General features: G+C 65.7%; 3 protein-coding genes across 3 annotated transcripts; all 3 read right to left on the reverse strand.

The window, feature by feature from the left end:
* LOC137668108 (alpha-2Db adrenergic receptor-like) lies at positions 1-1,054 on the reverse strand. The gene has a single exon (XM_068409402.1). The coding sequence runs from the start codon at positions 1,052-1,054 to the stop codon at positions 26-28; it is 1,029 nt and encodes a 342-aa protein (XP_068265503.1). The 3' UTR covers positions 1-25.
* Positions 1,055-2,023: 969 nt separating this feature from the next.
* On the reverse strand, positions 2,024-6,014 carry SLC34A1 (solute carrier family 34 member 1). Its single transcript, XM_068409190.1, has 12 exons — positions 5,912-6,014; positions 5,574-5,756; positions 5,144-5,272; positions 4,925-5,068; positions 4,704-4,815; positions 4,421-4,616; positions 4,108-4,203; positions 3,893-3,992; positions 3,499-3,666; positions 2,977-3,093; positions 2,686-2,810; positions 2,024-2,578 (listed from the first exon to the last, which is right to left on the reverse strand). The coding sequence occupies exons 1-12, from the start codon at positions 6,012-6,014 to the stop codon at positions 2,024-2,026; spliced, it is 2,028 nt and encodes a 675-aa protein (XP_068265291.1).
* Positions 6,015-7,948: 1,934 nt separating this feature from the next.
* On the reverse strand, positions 7,949-16,357 carry RGS14 (regulator of G protein signaling 14). The gene is given in 17 exon segments (XM_068409273.1): positions 7,949-9,475; positions 9,745-9,859; positions 10,076-10,134; positions 10,325-10,406; positions 10,731-10,857; positions 11,021-11,097; positions 11,204-11,407; positions 11,484-11,608; positions 11,698-11,818; positions 12,009-12,158; positions 12,326-12,469; positions 13,041-13,133; positions 13,249-13,403; positions 14,598-14,619; positions 16,075-16,145; positions 16,148-16,198; positions 16,201-16,357. Coding segments are annotated over 17 exon segments (1,989 nt in total). The 3' UTR covers positions 7,949-9,239.
* Positions 16,358-17,923: the final 1,566 nt, after the last annotated feature.

Raw genomic sequence — 17,923 nt, forward strand, 5'->3', positions numbered from 1 at the left:
GCATCCCTGGTGTCCTGGCGGGGCCTTAGGTGCGGTGCCGGCGGGGGACGGCGAGGAGCTGGCGGAAGGCGGCGCGGAAATCCCGGTTGAAGAGAGTGTAGATGAGGGGGTTGAGGCTGCTGTTGCAGTAGCCGATCCAAAAGAAGAAGGTGAAGAGGGGCTTGGAGACGCGGCAGCCCTCCCCGCAGACGGCCCCCAGGCTGTAGGTGAAGAAGAAGGGGAACCAGCACAGCACGAAGGCCCCCATCACCACGGCCAGCACGACGGTGAAGCGCCGCTCCCGCGCCCGCACCAGCCGCTGCCGGCACAGTGACACGCTCTGGTGCTGGCTCTGGCGCCGCCAGCCCGGCATCCCGGCCCTCGGCCCCTGCTTGCCAGCGTCGGCGGGGCGCGGGGCGCGGGCGGCGAGGAGGGCAGCAGTCCGCCGGGCGGTCAGGTGGTAGATGCGGCAGTAGATGGCGACCATGACGAGGCAGGGGGCAAAGAAGGAGGCGGCGCAGGAGGCCAGCACGTACCAGGTCTCCTGGCTCAGCTGGCACTCCTGGCCCCCCGGGCGGGCCCACAGCAGCGGTGGCAGGGCCACCAGGGCCGCCGCCGCCCAGACCGCCCCGATCATCCCCTTCACCCGCCCGGGGCTGCGGCGCAGGTTGAGCCGGGCCGCCCGGGTGACGGCCCAGTATCGGTCGAGGCTGATGGCGCAGAGATGCCCGATGGAGGAGGTGCAGAGCAGCACGTCCAGCGCCAGGTACAGGCTGCACCACAGGCCGCCGAAATACCAGTAGCCCATCACCTCGTTGGCCAGCGAGAAGGGCAAGACGAGGACGGCCACTAGGATGTCTGCCGAGGCTAAGGACACCAGGAAGAGGTTCTGCGGGGCTTGCAGGGCCCGGCTGGTGGAGATGGCCACCACCACTAGTGCATTGCCCACCAGCGTGGCCAGCAGGACGGCCAGGGCGGCCAGCAGGATGAGCCCCGTGGCTGCAGGCGAGTGCGGGGCACTGCTGGCACCGCTGCAGTTACCGGAGGTGTTGGGGAGGGCGCTGGCTGGCTCCATGCTGGCCCGGCCCCTTGGGCGGACGAAGCCCCATGGGGCTGCCCCCCGCCGTGTGCGCCCCGCTCACCGGCCCCGACGCATCTCGTGGTGCAGCCCCGGCATCGCTGAGTCCCCGGGAGCCGTCCCGCTGTCACCGCTCCCGTACTGACCCGGTCTGGAGCCAAGGCAGAGGTTGTCCCAGCCCGGTGGCCACCCGGTCAGACACACGGGGTGGTGGCAATGCTGGGAGCCTCCGAGCGGCTCCCACCACCGCCCCGCTGGTCCCAGCCCAGGAGGAGGGCGGGCGGGAAGGAGGGAGGGAGGGACTGGCCGATATCGCTGGCAGGAGCCCAAGCATCTGTGGGCAGTGGGAGAAGCCGTTATTGCCAACACTTAAAGGGCTCCTGCCAGGGTCACCATGGCAGGTGGGCTCCTGCCGTGGACATCAGGGTACCCGGTGGGCCAGGGGCACTGCCTGACTGTTCCAAGTCGACATCATGCTGAGCCCCAGCCCAGCAGCACCGCAGCACCTTGCCAGCTGCCCCGGCCTGTGCCCAGTTCACCGACATGCTGCCGTGACACCGAGGGGTGCAGCACCCACCCTGCCAGCTCAGCAGGGGACGAGGCGGGTGGAGGAAGATGCTGCCCACAGCACATGGGAGCGGGCTGGCTGCAAACCGCAGGCGCAGGGTTCAGCTGCAGCATCGGCAGCGTGTGCCCCCACGGCCCCGGCAGCACGTTTGGTGCATCCCTGGCGCCAGGCACCTGTACGGGGCCGGGCTGTGCAGTGGCGGTGGATGGACGTGGGGATGGATGGTGGGCGTCTGGCACCTGCGGCTCCGTCTGCAGCTCTGGCAGGGTTTGCAGAGACGGGAGCCAAAGAGACACACACCCGGGGCGCGGGCGCTTGGCGTTTATTAGACACCAGCTGAGTGGGGACGGTGGAAACTGGGCAGCCACGGGAGCAGCGGCCCGGGCATCTGGTGCCGGCTAGAGCCGGGTGACACCGTGCAGGGGCAGGTGAGGGGAGCCCACCCGGATGGCGGGGCCGGGCACCTCCTCGGGGTAGGAGAGCACGGGGTTGTCCAGCCCCAGCCTGGCCTTGTCGCGGGGAGGGCCCTCACGCTCCTCCCAGCCCTCGGGGCTGCGGCAGCGGTCGGTGCAGCAGAGGGTGGCCCGGGTGATGAGCTGGTCGAGGGGCTGCAGCGAGTGCATCCAGGCGGGGAGGAAGTCCCAGGTCTGCAGCCATTTGGGCAGGCGGCTGGGGCTGTGCGCCTGCAGCGCATTCACCAGCCCCACGAAGAAGAGGAGGCTGAGGAAGGGTGCGCCCACCCCCACCAGCGCCCGCCAGCCCGCCATGGAGATGCCGAAGATGAGGGAGGGCAGGAGGAGGAAGCAGATGATGAGGTACAGCACGGCGAACCAGCGGTACTTGGCCGTGCGCTCGCCCAGCGCCTTGGCCATGCGGATGGGCAGGCGGGTGAAGGGCAGCGGGTACCACAGCAGGATGCCAGAGATGTTGAAGAAGAAGTGGCAGAGAGCGATCTGCAGGGGTGGCATCCCCGTTGGGCCAGGCACGCACGCTTCCCCCAGCCCCTCTCTTGCCACCGGTTCCCCCTGCCAGCCCGGCCATGGCCCCAGGATGCCTGTACCTGGAAGGAGCTGGCCAGTTTGTCCCCTGGGCTGGCCAGGGCGGCCAGGATGGCGGTGGTGGTGGTGCCGATGTTGGAGCCCAGGGTCAGTGGGTATGCGCGCTCTATGCTGATCACCCCCAGGCCTGCGGGAGAGGCACCCCATCCCGTCCCATCACTCCTCACTGGTGCTGTCCCCACGCTCTCCCAGGGAGGCACGGCTCCTCCTGCCCCTCCGAGCACCCCAGCACCCACAGGCCATCGTGGGGGGGACCAGCATGTGGCATGGGACCAGGCTTGGCTGGGACTTACCAATCAGGGGTGTGATGGCCGAGGTGAAGACAGAGCTGCTCTGCACCACAAAGGTCATCCCAGCGCCCACCACCATGGCGAAGTACCCAGTGAGCCAGCTGAGCGGGTGTGGGAGGTCTGCCACGGCATGGCAACGGGCACAGGCAGGAACCCAACCGTGGACATGGGCATGGACACGTCAGCTCCTACATGGTGCTGGGGAGGGGGCTGTGGGGCCAGGCTCTGGGTATGGGGTCAGGCTGTGGTTATGGGACTGGTGGCCCATATGCTGGGGAAGGATATGCCCATATGCCACTATGTGGCTGGTGGCCAGGGTGGCTGGAGAAGGAGGACGTGGACACCAGGAAGCCATGACAGAGTGGGGATCAGGGGCAGACAGGGGACATGGGGATCCAGGCAGGGATGGGGGTTAGGGACAGCCAGGGATGGGTCTGAGGATGGCAGGTGGGGCTGGGGCTGGGTGGCCATGGGGCAGGGAGGGTCCCATCCCACTCACGCCACGGTGGTCCCCGTCTCACTCACCAGTGTTGATGACCTTCTGGATGGCTTTGGCCACCTGCCCCTTGAGCAGGGAGTTGAGGAGTTTGACCAGGAGGATGAGGCAGGTGCAGAGCACGATGAGGGACCCCGCCAGCAGCACCAGCCCCACGGCCAGGTCGGGCAGTGGCGTGTTGGTGAAGAGGTGCTCACCTGCCCCACAACACAGCTGGGTGAGGGGCTGGGGCTGGCCTAGCCCCACTCACAAACCTGTCCCCCCAAGACAGCCCCACACCTGGACCCAACTTCTCCCAGCCCTGCCCCACATCATGACTCCAGCCTCGTGCCCAGCACCCCTCCATCCCACATAAAGCCCCCCCAGCCCCACATGCACCTCCCCGTGCCCCCAGCCCTGCCCAAGCCCCCAGCACCCACTCACACTTCTGCCTGGTGACGTTGTGGAGGTGCTCGATGCCTTTAGTGCTGCAGTGGCCGGGGGCCGTGCAGTTCGGGGGGGACCCAAGCCCCACAGCAGCCATCTGCAGGGAGAGGGGGGGCTGCAGCCAGCTCCACAGCGTCCTCAGCCAGTCCCTGCCCACCACCCACCCTCCATGGGATTGTTTGGTGGCCCCAGCAGGGCCATGGGCCCCTCACCTGTGAGGGTGTGGGGCCACACCAGACACGGATGAGGCTCCGGTTGCGCAGGCTCTCATCTCCTGTTGCAATGCCCGTGATCACTGACTTGTCCAGCTGCAACAACACACACATTGGAGATGGCCCTTGGGGGCTCACAGCACCCCCAGCTCAGGGACATCTTCGCTGGGATGGGGACACCACTGCCAGCCTGAGGACACTTGGACATGACCACAATCAAAGGGACACCAGTGCTGGGGACATCACCACCAGCATGGGGGACACCAACGCTGGGGAACCACCACCAGCCTAAGGACACCACAGCTGAGGAGACCTGGATGATGAGCTTGGTGAAGGGCTCTGTGATGATCTTCAGCAGGTCAGGGGCATCCTTCCCACTGCGGATGTTGAAGGTGGCCACGACCAGGCGGGTGACGTGGTGCAGGTACCCGCTCACCACCTCCAGTGGCAGGAGGACCAGCACTGACAGCCAGTTGAAGCAGTCATGCACCGTGGCACCGGCGAAGGCCCTGCATGGAGGAGCCCGTTGGCATGGGGTGGCCCCCAGGGAGCAGCCCCCAGACCCTCCAGTCCCCTCTGCCCCGACCAGCTCTCACCGTTTGAACTCACTGCGGTCGCCAGCCTGCATGAGGGCCACAATGGTGTTAGTGACAGAGGTGCCGATGTTGGAGCCCATGATGATGGGGATGGCAGAGCGCACCTCCAGCACTGGGGACAGAGAGACCCGCTAACCTTGCATGTCCCAGCTCGGGGTGACCCTGTCCAGCCACCCCATCCCGCAGCCTCAGGTGCCGGGGAGCCCCACGGGTGCACTCACACCCCGAGGAGACCATGCTGACAATGATGGAGGTGGAGGTAGAGGAGCTCTGCACCAGCACGGTCACCAGGATGCCCACCACCAGCCCGGCCACCGGGTTGGAGAGGATGGCGTTGTCCTTGAAGATGTCCCCGGCCACCTTGCCTGTGAGAGAGCGTGAGCAGCAGGGTGCCAGCATGGTGGGTGCCACCAGCCACCTGGGTGCTCCTGCCACCCTACCTCCGGCCAGCTGGAAGGCAGAGCTGAGCACGTCCAGGGAGCACACAAAGAGGTACAGGAACCCAAACATCAGGGGCACCTTGAGAAGGGAGACACAGATGGACTGGACCCTGGCCCAGCACCCCAGCTCTGCGCAAGACAAGAGAGAGTGTTAAACGCCAGCTGTGACACAGCCCTGGTTCCCCAGGCTCCCACAGCCCCACGCCATCCTCCTGTGCCCCTGGTGGGATGGGACTCGTGTACCCAGACGTGCCACCACTCCCTGAGTCCCCTCCACATCCTCCCACCCTGCAGCGCCTTGTGCCAACCGTCCCCGTCACCCCTCGGCTCTGCCCACAGCACCCCGGGGAGCTGAGGGTCTTCCCTGCCGGCAGGCAACCCACCATGCTGCGTGCTTCCTGCCTTGGGGTGCACCACCCGGGGATCTCACCTGGCTTCTGGAGCTCGTCCAAGCCCAGCCGGGGCCCCTGCCAGGGCAGCGCCTCCAGCTCGTACCGCTCCCTGCCCTCGCGCAGGCGCCCGGGGGAGCCGGGGCAGGGGAAGCCATGGTCAGGGCAAGGCACCGCGCCGATGGCAAAGGGGCAGGTGTGGGCACCCGGCAGCCGGTGCAGAACTGGGGAGAGAGGACACCTGCATTATGGCCCCATCCTCACAAGGACCCCCCTGCAGAGGAGAGCTGGGCACCGCCCGGGCCGGGCTCCGGCCAGAAGCAGAGCTCAGCCCGGCGGGGTGAGGACGAGGAGAAGAAGGAGGGCTGGGGGCACCTACCTTGGGGGCTGGGGCAGTAGGCGAACTGGGGCCTGTGGACCAGCCTTCCTCCCCGCAGCGGGCAGTGGGGCAGGGCCGGGCTCTCCCTCTGGTAGGGCAGCATCGCTCCTGCTGAGGCTGAGCAGAGGCGGCCACACGTCACCCCGGCGGAGCCATGGCTGTGCCGCGCCGACCGCCACCGGCCCCCAGAATCCCTGCAGTGCTGGCACCACCAAGGAGGACCATCCCATCACCTGATGGTCCCCTGGGCCACCGTTTGCCACTGTGCCATCCCAGCGAGCTCCCGTAAGGGCAGGCAGCCAGGGCAGAGGGGACACGGGGAGGGGACCCCTCCTGCCCAGGGCCCTGCTCACCTGGGGCTGGCCGGGCACTCAGGGCACCGCCACGTCCACATGCCACATCCACGCGTCCCTCCAGCGAAGCGGCCCGGGGGGCACCGCGGCCCTTTATACGCCCACCAAGAGCAAAGTCTAAGGAGCCCCACGTTGGCCCTCGCCTCCGCTCGCGCTCACCTCCTCCCCAGAAATTCCTGCAGTTAATGGGTAACCCCACAGCATCCCGCGTCAGCCGCGGCCCCAGGGCGGGATGGGGCACGCGTCCCCGGGGTACCACGCCGCCTGTGCACCCCGCCTCGCCTGCCCGAGGCTCGGTGTCACCCCTGGGAGAGCAGCAGCCGGTGTGGTAGGGAGTGAAGCCGGGCAGTGCTGGAGACCAGCGCCCGAGGGGCGATGCCAGAGCAGCCTCAGCTCTCCATCGCTTGGTGCTGGGTGCTTCATCCCCTGCACAAGAGGAAGAGGAGGAGGAGAAGGGCTCGGTGCTGACGCTGCTGGGGTGTCCCAAACCAGAGGTGAGGCCACACACACATCCACCATCCTCGGAGCCATCTAAGCATCAGCCACAAGGGACCTGGCTCTGCCCAGGGCGGGCGCCATCCTCCCCACCAGGGCACTGGCGGTGGGCTACGTCAGCACCGGCACGGTCCCCGTGTCCTGTCGCTGGTGGTGACGGTGGCACGCAGCCTGGCTCAGCCCATGCCAGTGGCTCAGCGTGGAGCAGCCGGCAGCGCTGCGAGGGCTGCGTGGGGCAAAGCCTGTGTCTTCCCAGCACGTGCGATGCTGGGGTGGGCAGGAGCAGAGCGACAGCGGTGCCGTCACCACCTCCTCGGCGCCGTTTATCATTACCCGCTGTTTGCGCACCTCCGGCCAAGTTTCCATCCACCCGCAAGGTGCCCGGCCAGCTCACGTCCACGTCTGCCCAGGGGACAGCCAGGGGCAAAGGCCCCTTCACCCCGGCGCCTGGGGGGAGCGGGCATGGAGGGGCTGCGTGGCTGCCACGTCCCCATTCCTCCGGGATCGGGCACTCGCAGGACCCATCACCATGGACAAGCCAGCTGTGATTGTATGGGGGGAGCAAGGGAAGATCACTCAGGTACCCCAGGGCGCTCAGGGACAGCCTGGAGACATCCCTGCCACTGCTGGAGCATCACTGAGACTCTGCCGAGTCACAAACCATGGAGCTGAATGCCCGGGAGGTGCCACAGCAGGGACATGTTCTGCCTCTGCAGGGCCAGGGGACCCTTCTGACCAGGGGGTGCGGCCAGTGGCAGCTGCAGAGCCCCGTGCCAGGCTGCAGCGGGCAGGAGGCTGGTGCCCACACTTGCCCCGTGCCTGGGGGGCTCTTGGCCAGCTGCCCCCACAATCATTAACCCGGTGTGTCCCTGGCAGCTCCGGCTGTCACTCATTGACAGGGTCAAGGCTGAAGTCCTTGGCCGTGTTGGTCCTGCAGCTTCCCCTACACCATCAGCAGTGCCGGGAAAACAAGCTCCTGGCACTGCCCCTTGCTGCCGGGCAGGGTGGCAGCGGAGCCCAGGGCTGGCACCAGCCCTGCCCTGGCCCTGGGGTGGCTCCATGGGGTATGGAGGGCTGGGGGAACATTGCTGCCCAGAAAAGCACTGACCAGCCTCAGCGGCGGAGGAAGGAGAGGGACGTGTGTCCAGGCAATGCTCTTTATTTGCCCCGGTTTCACACCACAGACCAGACTGAGCAGCACCACAGAGACACAGAGGGGCTCTGACCGGGGCCACGGGGCCGCAGCCGGCCGCAGCAGCGTGGGGCTGGGTGGCAATGACCCCCATCCCTGGGTGAGCCCCGGGGCTGCCCTGGGCCACCCCTCTGCCTCTGGCTGGGCAGTGGTGACGGAGCAGTGACCCAGGGCACAGCCAGGAAGGGCCCTGGCACGCAGGACGACGGAGGGATCTCCTGGCTGCTGGCAGGGGGCTGTCTCCATTGCAAAGTGGGTCTGGGACCTGTGGGGACACGGGGCTCCCCGGGATGGGGACCCGCAGGGCATAGCCAGGTATGGCAGAGATGGGCTCAAGGTTACTGCCCAGCCCAGCTGCTGGCAGGGATGCCAGGCTGGGCATGCACTGGGTACCTGCACACCCAGGGGTGCTGCATTCCTCTGGCACCAGGCAGGCCCGTCCCCAAGGGCCGAGCACCCGCAGTGCCAGCCGGGCTGGGGCAGGGGACCTACAGGGATCTGGTCCTGCGCGTCGCTTCAGCAGCCACCACGCAGGGACTCGTTGCGAGGAGGAGGAAGGCTTCTTTGGCACAACCTGCTGGCTCTGCCTCAGTCTGCCCAGGGCAGGAACCAGGTGCCCTGCTCCACAAGGGCAGGATCAGGCCCAGCACGCTCATGCACACAGACACTAACAACCTGGCCAGGGCACAGGCTGGGCGGGCCATGCTCACCCTCCCTGGGAAGGGCAGACCCACACATCAGCAGCGGGGGAAGCCCCGTTCCTGCGGGGTCAGGGACAGGATCCGGCCCTCAGCTCCGGACACGTGTTCTCCTGCCCCTACCTGCCCACAGCACCGGTGTTCGGGGCTGGAGCCTGCCTTGGCACCCCACCCACCCTCTCTATCTCACACACCCTTCAGTTGGAAGGGTGCTTTCCCCACCCGAGCAGTCCATGGGGCTGAGCCAGCCCAGCACAGGCAGGATTTGTCGGGGCAGCAGCTCTGCCGCGGGCAGAGGCACCGGGCAGGACAGCGCCAGGCGTGCGTGGGACGTTGCGTAGTGCTTTGCAACGGGGGGTTCAAACTATGTACAGGACTCCTTTGACGTGCACCAGGATGCGACCCCACGGAGGGGCACGGCAGCTGCTCAACCACTCACAGCAACACGACATGACAGTTTGGGACAGGACGTGGACGAATCTGTGGTCCGGGCAGTGTCGGCGGTGCAGGACAGGGGCCGTTCAGGCCCCATGTTGAACCCCGGCATGGCCCGGGGGTACCACGCGCCAGGTGTGGACGTGCAGCAGGACTCATCGGAGCTCGTGGTCGACCAGAGGCTGAGCTGGCGTGGGCTCTGCGGGCTGAGGATGGCCATTTCCCTCGGAGCCTGGGTGAGGGGTGTGGGGCTGATCCGACCCCTCACAGGCGCTGTCGTCCTGCCCGGGGAGCTGGAGGAAGTCAGGCAGGACCAGGTCTTCCTTGGAGAGCAGCCCACGCTGGTCGTTGGCCCGGCAGCTCTGGGCACGGTTCAGCAGCTCCACCAGCCCTGAGGGAAATGCAGGTCATGCACCTGAGCCTGGCACTCAGGCTCCTGTGCTAACGCCTCAGCTGCCCTCTTCACCTGATGTGACCCTGAACACGTCACAGGCACAGCATCTGCACCTTATCCCTGCTCCAAACAAGCACCCATGGGACCCTGCACCCATCCCCAGCAGACCAGGGGCCCTGCACCCATCCCCAGCAGACTGGGGGCCCTGCGTCCCTCACCCTGTGTTTTGCCCCAGCCCCTCAGGTTTCAGACACGCCAGGTCTCACCTTCCAGGTCATATGTGCGGCGGTTCAGGTTCTTGGCAGCTGAAGACCGGGGCCGGGAGAAGGAGGAGGGCATCTCCCACAGCGCGTCAGGCTCTGCTCCTGTCGGGCTTCCCTCCTGTGACGAGCAGCCCAGGTCTCACCAACAGGGCAAGGAGGCAGCTCTCCCCCAGCCCACGTCCCCATTGCCCTCCAGCAGCCTGGCTCCTGCCCCGGCACCCACTGCCCAGCCCCATGGCATGCGCCAGGGTCGCAGCGGGGCACAGCTTCCCCACAGACCATGGCAGCAGCCGTGGGGGCATCTCCAGCTGGGGTGGTGGGATCTTGAGCTCACCTCGCTCCGGAGCGGGGAGGGAGCAGCTGCGGCCTCAGCACTCTCCATCACTCGCATGTCTGCAAGGTAAGGAGTGATGTTCAGCGTCCCATGCCAGCGCCCAGGTCCTGGCCCAACTGGTAACAGGATGGAGCCCATCCCAGGGAACAGGAGCCATGGCCAGCAGAAAGCAGCCTGGCCTTGTGAGCACTCTGCGGGGGGGACATGGCCTGGAGGGGAGGACATGGCTTGGAGGGGAGGACACTTTACCTGCCGGTGTTTCCAGGACAAGTTTCTGAGCAGCCACCGTGCTGACCAGCTTCTCCAGGTCCAGGGCGGCCGACTCACCTTGCTGCAACGGGAAGAGCCAGCCGGTGTCATGCTTGCTGTGGCACGGCAAAGGCAGCCAGGCTGAGGACCTGTGAGCTCCCTGGCCAGGCGCTGCTGGCTCACGGGCTGCACAGCACAGAGCACACCCGCCGGTCCCTCCTGGCCCACGGCGGGGTGCCATGGCCCGTCTCAAACACCGGTGACTCTCCACAGACTGCCCCTGGCACAGACCGCTGCTCTCCATCACCTGGTCACTGCCAGCAGCCCCCTGGCCCAAGCCCCAAACCCAGGACCACCCCCCACCACAGCATCCTGGGTCCGTGCCCACCGAGGTGCGGTCCCTCACCCGCCGCAGCAGCGCCAGCTCCATGCTCACGCCGTACTTCCCCAGCACGGGCTGCAGCGCTTCCCGGATGCGCTTGGTTGACTTTGCTGTGATGCGGATGGTCTTGTTGAGGGAGGAGATTTCCAGCCTGCGGAGGGGGAGAAGAGGCTGTCTGCATGCAAACACAGGCAGGCAGAGCCAGGGTGTTCGGGACTGCTTGGAGGGTTAGATGTGGGGCACCATGGGTGGCCACACATGATGTGGACTGGACACGTGTGGGCAACAGCGTCAGCCCCAAAGCTCCCACTCACTCAAAGCTTATCCTGTTCTCCAGCTTCACCTCCTGGTCTGCCAGCACGGAGCACTCCTGGTCCAGCACCAGCGCTTTCTGCAAGAGCCAAACCATCAGCAGAGAGCAAGCAGAGCGGCGCGTGGTCCTGGCTCGGGGGCGGTCTGGCTGGCAGGAGCCCCCTCTCCCCCCTGCCCCCCCCTACCTGCTCGTTCCCCACCAGGTAGACCTTGATGTCGGGGAGGCTGAAGCCGCGCTTCTCGCATATCCCCGCCAGCATGTCGCGGATGGAGTGGCCGGGCCGGACGGAGGCCAGCGAGGCCGTGCCGTCAGGCAGGTACACGCAGCAGTACTTCATGGGCTTGGCTGGCAGCTCTGCCTCGCTGCCCCCCAGGCTCTTCCGATGGGTCTGCGGGAGGGATGGGGTGGGATGAGCCCGGCTGGTGGCAGCAGGATGCCGCAGGGCTGGTGCAGTGACGACTCACCTCTGTCCAGGAGCTGGTGGCTGTGCTAGCTGAGGACAGGAAGCCCAGGTCCAGGCTGGCCGAGGAGTTGAGCGAGCCCTGGGACTCCCGCCACAGCATGGCACTCCCACTGCCTTCTCCCCCCTCTAGGACAGACAGAGGGACAGTGGTGGGGACCGTGGGTACCCTTTAGGGGCGGCGCGGCTCTGGCTGCCCCAGTCGGAGTGGTGCCTACCTGCCCAGGAGGGCTCCCGCCGCTCTCCCTTCCTGAAGGACCGGCGGGGGCTATGGTTGGCACCACTGCCCACCGTCTCCACGCCCAGTGGCAGGGACTTGCCCAGCTTCAGCTTCGTCTTCTGGGGCAAACAGAGAAGCATCTCAGCATGGGGACATCCAAGGGTGCTCCTTCCCTTTCCCCAGTCCCCCGAACTGCTTGTCTGTCCTCAGCCTGGGGCTGGGTTTGCCCCGAGCAGTAGGGAAGGGACCCAGCACTGTTTTCTCAGGCAAAGGGGCAGGTCCCCGTCCCCCCCTTCCCACCCCGCTCACCTTGCTGAGGTCAGGCGGGGGGCTGCTGCTGCGGGAGTGGGGCCGCAGGTCGGGTAGGGGCTGCCCCTGGCTCTCTGCCCGCAGGCAGGCCTGGTAGAGCGGGGATTTCACAAAGCGCGTGTAGCTGTCAAACTTCATCAGGTTGAAGATCTGCAAAGGGAGGATGCATGTGCTGAAGACCCCTGCCCACCTACAGCTCGCTCCGGCCACTGCCCTGTGGCATGGCCCCCCGTGACAGCAGCGATGCTGGGTGATGCACAGGGTGGTCCTGCAGCCCCCATCCCGTGGGTGGGGCGCAGCACGGGTGCTGCTTGTACCTGGAGCTGCTGGATGCGAAACATGTCTGGGGAGGGGGTGGCCAGCACGTCCTCCCCAATCCAGGCCTGCTTGTCGATGTTCACGGGACTGATCGAGTGGCTGGAGAGGAACTCGTCGTAGATCCGCCGTGCCTCCTGGGCCAGCTGGGGAGATGGTGGGGTCAGGTTGGGACCAGGAGCCCACTCCTCACTGCTTCCCTGGCTCACCCCACGGGAACCCCTGGCTCACCCCACCTGAGCCCTGAGGGCCAAGCGCCCCTGGGACCAGCTTGGTACCTGGGCTTCAGGACGGGCATCGGAGCCAGCCACCCCCACCCAGTGCCAAGCTCTGGGCACAACATGCCGTTCTCTCTGCAGAGGTACAGCCCAAGGTAGGAACCGTCCCCCCCAGCCATGTTGCTCTGTCCCCACTAGCCCCCATCTAGCTGTCTGCCCTTGGTCTCCTTTGTCCCCTCAGCCACACTCTTCACCCTCTGGCCACCCTGGGCTGGAGACGCAGGTCCTGTACTGTGGGCTGTGGCTTTTCAGATGCACATTGTATCCATCTCCTCGTCCCTCCCACAGGAGACCCCAGCCTGCTCAGCCCCCTGTTACAGGGGTCTGCTGGGACTCTGGGACACGCAGGCACAGCAGCCACCTTCACCTCTGCCCACATCCCTCCCAGCAGCTGCGTGACCCAGGCTCAGCTGCACCATGGCTGTGTGGAGGCCGGTACCTGCTGCATGTCGCTGGCCGGGATCTGCTGGAAGCGCTCGCATGCCTGCCAGAAGTAGACGTTTTCGGCGCTGAACTCCTTCTTGAGGAACTCCTGTGGGGCAGAGAGAGCTGCTGGCCTGGACAGCACTGTGGCTGTGAGACTGCTTGGTGGCCGATGACCACGAGCCGACGGTAACAAGGATTGAGGTCTGGGCTGCAGCACTCACAGTGAAGTAGGTGACGGCCACAGGATCCTGCAGCAGCGTCTCAAAGGATTCAGCCCAGCTGACCACAGACCCCTGTGCGGAGCTGCAGGTGGCCGGTGGTCCTGGCAGGCTGTTCACACTGTGGTTGCTGCCACGGGCTCTGGAGGCGTTTAACTCTGAGAGAGAAAAAGGGTCAGTTCTGGCTGCCTGGATGTCCCGCAGCGTCACTCCCCATCGCCAGCAGCCGCCCATATCTGCAGTGAGTTCATCTGCCCCGTCCCAATCGGAGCCGGCGAGACCTCAGGAAGGGAGGGCGAGGAGCTGGTATCGCAGCAGCATCCTCAGTGGATCGAGCACCGTGATGCCACAGCGGGCACCTTCCAGCGTGACAGCCCTCCCTGCTGTCCTCCCCTCCCCGGGCTGTCACTGTGACTCCACCTGTGAGTCATCTCCCAGGGGAACAAAGCTGATGCGTGGGGAAGGCACCCAGCCGGGAAGGGACAGCAGGGCAGAAGGGGACATGGGGGGCACATGGCACGAAGGGAAGCTCAGATGGGTGGAGGTGCCTGAACTTACCTTCTCCGCTCCTCTGGCCATGATGAGGAGCAAACCCGGCAAGAGGAGGGCACAGAAAGTGTCACCCCCAGCTCCCAACCCCGAGGAAACACTCCCTCAGGAAAACCCCAGGAGACCATGCATTCAAATGGAGTCCCTCTGTCAAAAAGATGGAAGTTCCCAGGGGCAACCCCAGCTTTTGAACTGGTTTGGCTGGTGAGCAACTGGGAGCAGAGTGTCATTTGCAAGAGAAGGTAAGGGTATGGAAGCAGGGTTCTCCCGGCCAAGCCGGTGGGAGCAGGGCAGGTGGCAGGCTGCTGCTTTGCCGAGCTCCCTGCCCTGCTTCTGTCCAAAACACGGGGTAACTGCACACACCCTGCACGGTCAGGTGGGAACAGCAGCCCCTGGCACCCCGGGCTGGAAGGATCCTGCAGGGGGCCGAGGTGGGCAAATGGGCCGGCTGAGACACCCAGTGTACAACGAGACAGATGGACAGACAGACAGACCCTCAGGGAGCATGGGGCTGGCTGGTACCCAGGTTCTACTTGCTCCAGGAAGCCCCTCGGCTCCCAGCACCCAAGGGTGCCAGCTGAGCAGCCAGAAGGGAGGTACAGGCACAACGGGGCTGTGCGGGAGGGATGGGGGGTATGGCGAGTCCCTGGCACAGGCCATGCACGCGCCCACGGTACAGCCTGTGCTGACACAGGACCCGGCTCTCTGCTGGCTCCTTGCCCCTGGCACTAGGCTAGTTGTGGGCTTCCCCCTCCCCTGAAGACGATGCTGGCCTCCCATCCCAGAGCAAAGAGCAGCCTTACCTCCATCCGACACAGCTGGGCCCTGCGGGGGTGGAGAGAAGAGGGGTGAGAGGGAGCACACGGCGTCTGCCAGCCCAGTGGAGCGGTACCTGGGCAGGCGGCAGCGTCAGGACAAGCCCAATCTGAACCCAGGAGGGAGGGACACAGGCTGCCAGCAAACATGGCTCTGGTGTTAGCTGCAACCAGGACGGCTGCCCCATGGGCAGAGGCAGGACATGGGGCTCCCAACCCGGGGGCAGTGAATAGGGGTGGGGGTCACAAGGCGTGCGCAGCTTTTCTCGCACTTCCCATGCATCTACTGCCCTGGGGCCAGGCCAGCAATTGGGAAAGGGCAGATGCTATCAGATGTAACCCTGCCACCGCTGCCCGGGGAGGAGAGCAGCAGTCTCCCCAGCACAGGAAGAGGAGGGGAGGAGGGGAGGGAAGGAAGGACAACCACAGCCCTAGGCAGGCGAACTGCCTGCTCCCTCCTTCCTTGGGGCCTGGGGCTACTGGAGGGCGGGTGCCCAAAAATGGGGACTGAGTCCTGCCAGAGCTGCCAGTGAAGGGCACAGCAGGGCAGGGTGTCCTGCAACATCCCCTGGGCTGCCCCAGATACCTGCCGTGGGGATGTGGTACCCCAGGACCCACAGCAAGCAGGGAGATGGGCAGAGCCTCCGCAGTCAAAGCCCAGCCAAGCACCCCCGGCACAGTGCTGCCTCTCACCACCTGCCTGGGGCCACACTGAAGTGGTGTGGCACAGGCTGGCCAGTGCCCCCCACCCTGCCAGCCCCACACATCCCAGCCTGCCCTGCACACCCCTGCCTGTCCCCATCCCAGCCCCACACACCCCAGCCCCAGCAGGGACTGTCCCTGCTACCCCACCCCACATGCCACTGCCATGCCCTTACCCCAGCCCCACACACCCCATCCCTGCCTGCCCCTTACCCCAGCCCCACGTACCCCTACTTTGCCAGCTCCGTGCTCTCCCCCACCCATCCCTGCTGCCCACTCCCACGTAGCTCTGCCCTGCCTGTGCCACCCAGCCCCACACACACCAGCACTGCTGACTCCTGTTACCCCATCCCCATGCGTCACTGCTTGCCCATTACCCCCATGCCATGCATCCCCACTATCATCGCCTCAGCCTCATAAACCCCTGCCTGCACATTACCCCAGCCCCATATGTCCCTGCCTGCCTGCTACCCAGCCCCATACACTGCTGCCTGCCCTAATACCCCTCTACATCTCTGCCTGCTTTGCACACCCAAGCCCCATACACCCCTGCCTGCCCAGTACCCAGCCCCACACCTCCCACCTGCCTCTTATCCACCCCACACCCCTCTGCCTGCCCACTACTTGGCCCCATACTCCATTTGCCTGCCCGGTACCCGGCCCCACAGCCCCCCGCCTGCCCGGTACCCGGCCCCACGCCGTGCCGCCGGGCGGGGCCGCCCCGAGGGATGGGGCCCGGCGCCCCGGGCCGGCCGGGACTCACCATGCGGCCGTTGAGGACCGGCAGCAGCTTGCCCTTGCCCTTGCCCTGCATGCCTGGCACCGCCCGCCCAGCGCGCTACCGGCGCGGCCCGCGGCCCCGCAGCATCCCCGGCCCGGCCCGGCGCTCCGGCACTACCGCTTTCGGCTGCCACAGGAAGTGTCGCCAAGGGAACCGAGACCGCAGCGGGGGGAGCGGGGCCGCCCGCCCGCCACCGCCACCGGCCCCGGCACCGCCCCGGCGGGCTCCGGCTCCGGGCTAGGAGGCGCCGCGGCCCTGCCCGCATCCCCATCCCCATCCCTGTCCCCATCCCTGTCCCCATCCCTGTCCCTGTTTCCATCCACATCCACATCTCCATCCCCATCCTCATCTCTGTCTCCATCTGCATCCATATCTGTGACCCTATCTCCATCTACATCCCTGTTTCCATCCACATCTACATCCCCATCCCCATTCCAATCCCCATCCCCATTCCTCTCCCCTTTTCCATCCACATCTCCATCCGCATCCTTATCCCTGTCTCTGTCTGCATCCACATCCGTGACCCCATCTCCGTCTGCATCCTTGTTCCCATCCACATCTAATTCCCCATCCCTGTCCCCATCCCAATCCCTATCCCCATCCCTGTCACCATCCCCATCCCACTCAGTCCCCATCACCAGCACGGCCTGTGCTGCCTCGGGGTCACCACCCCATTGCCACCACTCCCAGCAGCCTGGGACACCTGAGGGGGCTCCTCCCAGGCATCACACATCACCCCTGGGAAGGGGGGGGGGGCAGGGGGACATCAGCACATCCAGTGCACCCCCCTACCAGCCTGAGGCTGCTTGCCCCGGTCCCACCTGGCTGGGCACACAGCTGCCGCCCCATCCTGCGCTGAGCGGTGGGTCTGGGGGTGGCCCCCAGGGCCGTGCCGCTGCCATTAGCAGCCGGCATTCGGGGAGAGCTGCCTGCGCCGCGGCTGCTGGCAGAGCCTGGCAGAGAGGAGTGGTGGACAGCTTGGAGTCACCAAACTGATGCCTAAGCAGTTTTGCCCATCTCCTAGGTTGGGGTTCCATGTTGATCAGCAACCACAAACCAGTTGAGGATATTTTAGGATATTCGTTAGGAAATATAAGTAACTAACAGTTATAGGATAAACCGCAGAGCACCATGGCAACCCCCTCATGGAAATGCTAATAACTGGAACGTAAGGTGGGTGATTAACCTATCAAAAGCAGAACCCTAACATTAAGTTGGGTGCAGATCTATGCAGAGAAAAATGAAGTGTTCCCACCGTGAACACGCACAAAAGCAGCGCGGCATTAGCAGCCGCAGTCCTGGCAGGGTCTGCGAGCAGGGGGGAGCGGAGGGTGGCCCCTGCTGTTGCCCCTCTTGCCCTGCTGCGGCACAGAGCAGCAGTGGGGTGGGGGCGATCCTGCTTCTCCCCTTTGTCAGAGCATAGCTGTGTTGTTTGGCTTGGCTTTGCAACAGGAGTTATAAATAAAAATGTCTCACCAAGAGTACGTGACTCACGGTCCTCACCACAAGGATAACCTCTCTGCTGGGAAACCTGATCCAGGGACAGAACTGCGGCATGCAAGAATCAAAGAAGTTGCTTAGTTAATACATTTAATCCAAATGATGAGTGGACGAACCCCTCACCCCACCTGGCTGGGCTGCTGGGGGAGGTGCCTGTGCCCCTCTGGCCCCCTGTCCTGTGCCATCCCTGACCTCTGGCTGCCAACGTGGTTTCTCTCGGATGGCAGCGGGAAGCTGCAGCAGTGGCTGACGTGGCCTCCAGCAGCTCCAGCCTCAGCATTACCTCCTGCCACCCTCTGAGGGGGCAGCTTGTGGGTGCTGGTGTCACCTC

Source organism: Nyctibius grandis, chromosome 10 (genome assembly GCF_013368605.1).
Source record: "Nyctibius grandis isolate bNycGra1 chromosome 10, bNycGra1.pri, whole genome shotgun sequence".
NCBI lineage: Eukaryota > Metazoa > Chordata > Aves > Nyctibiiformes > Nyctibiidae > Nyctibius > Nyctibius grandis.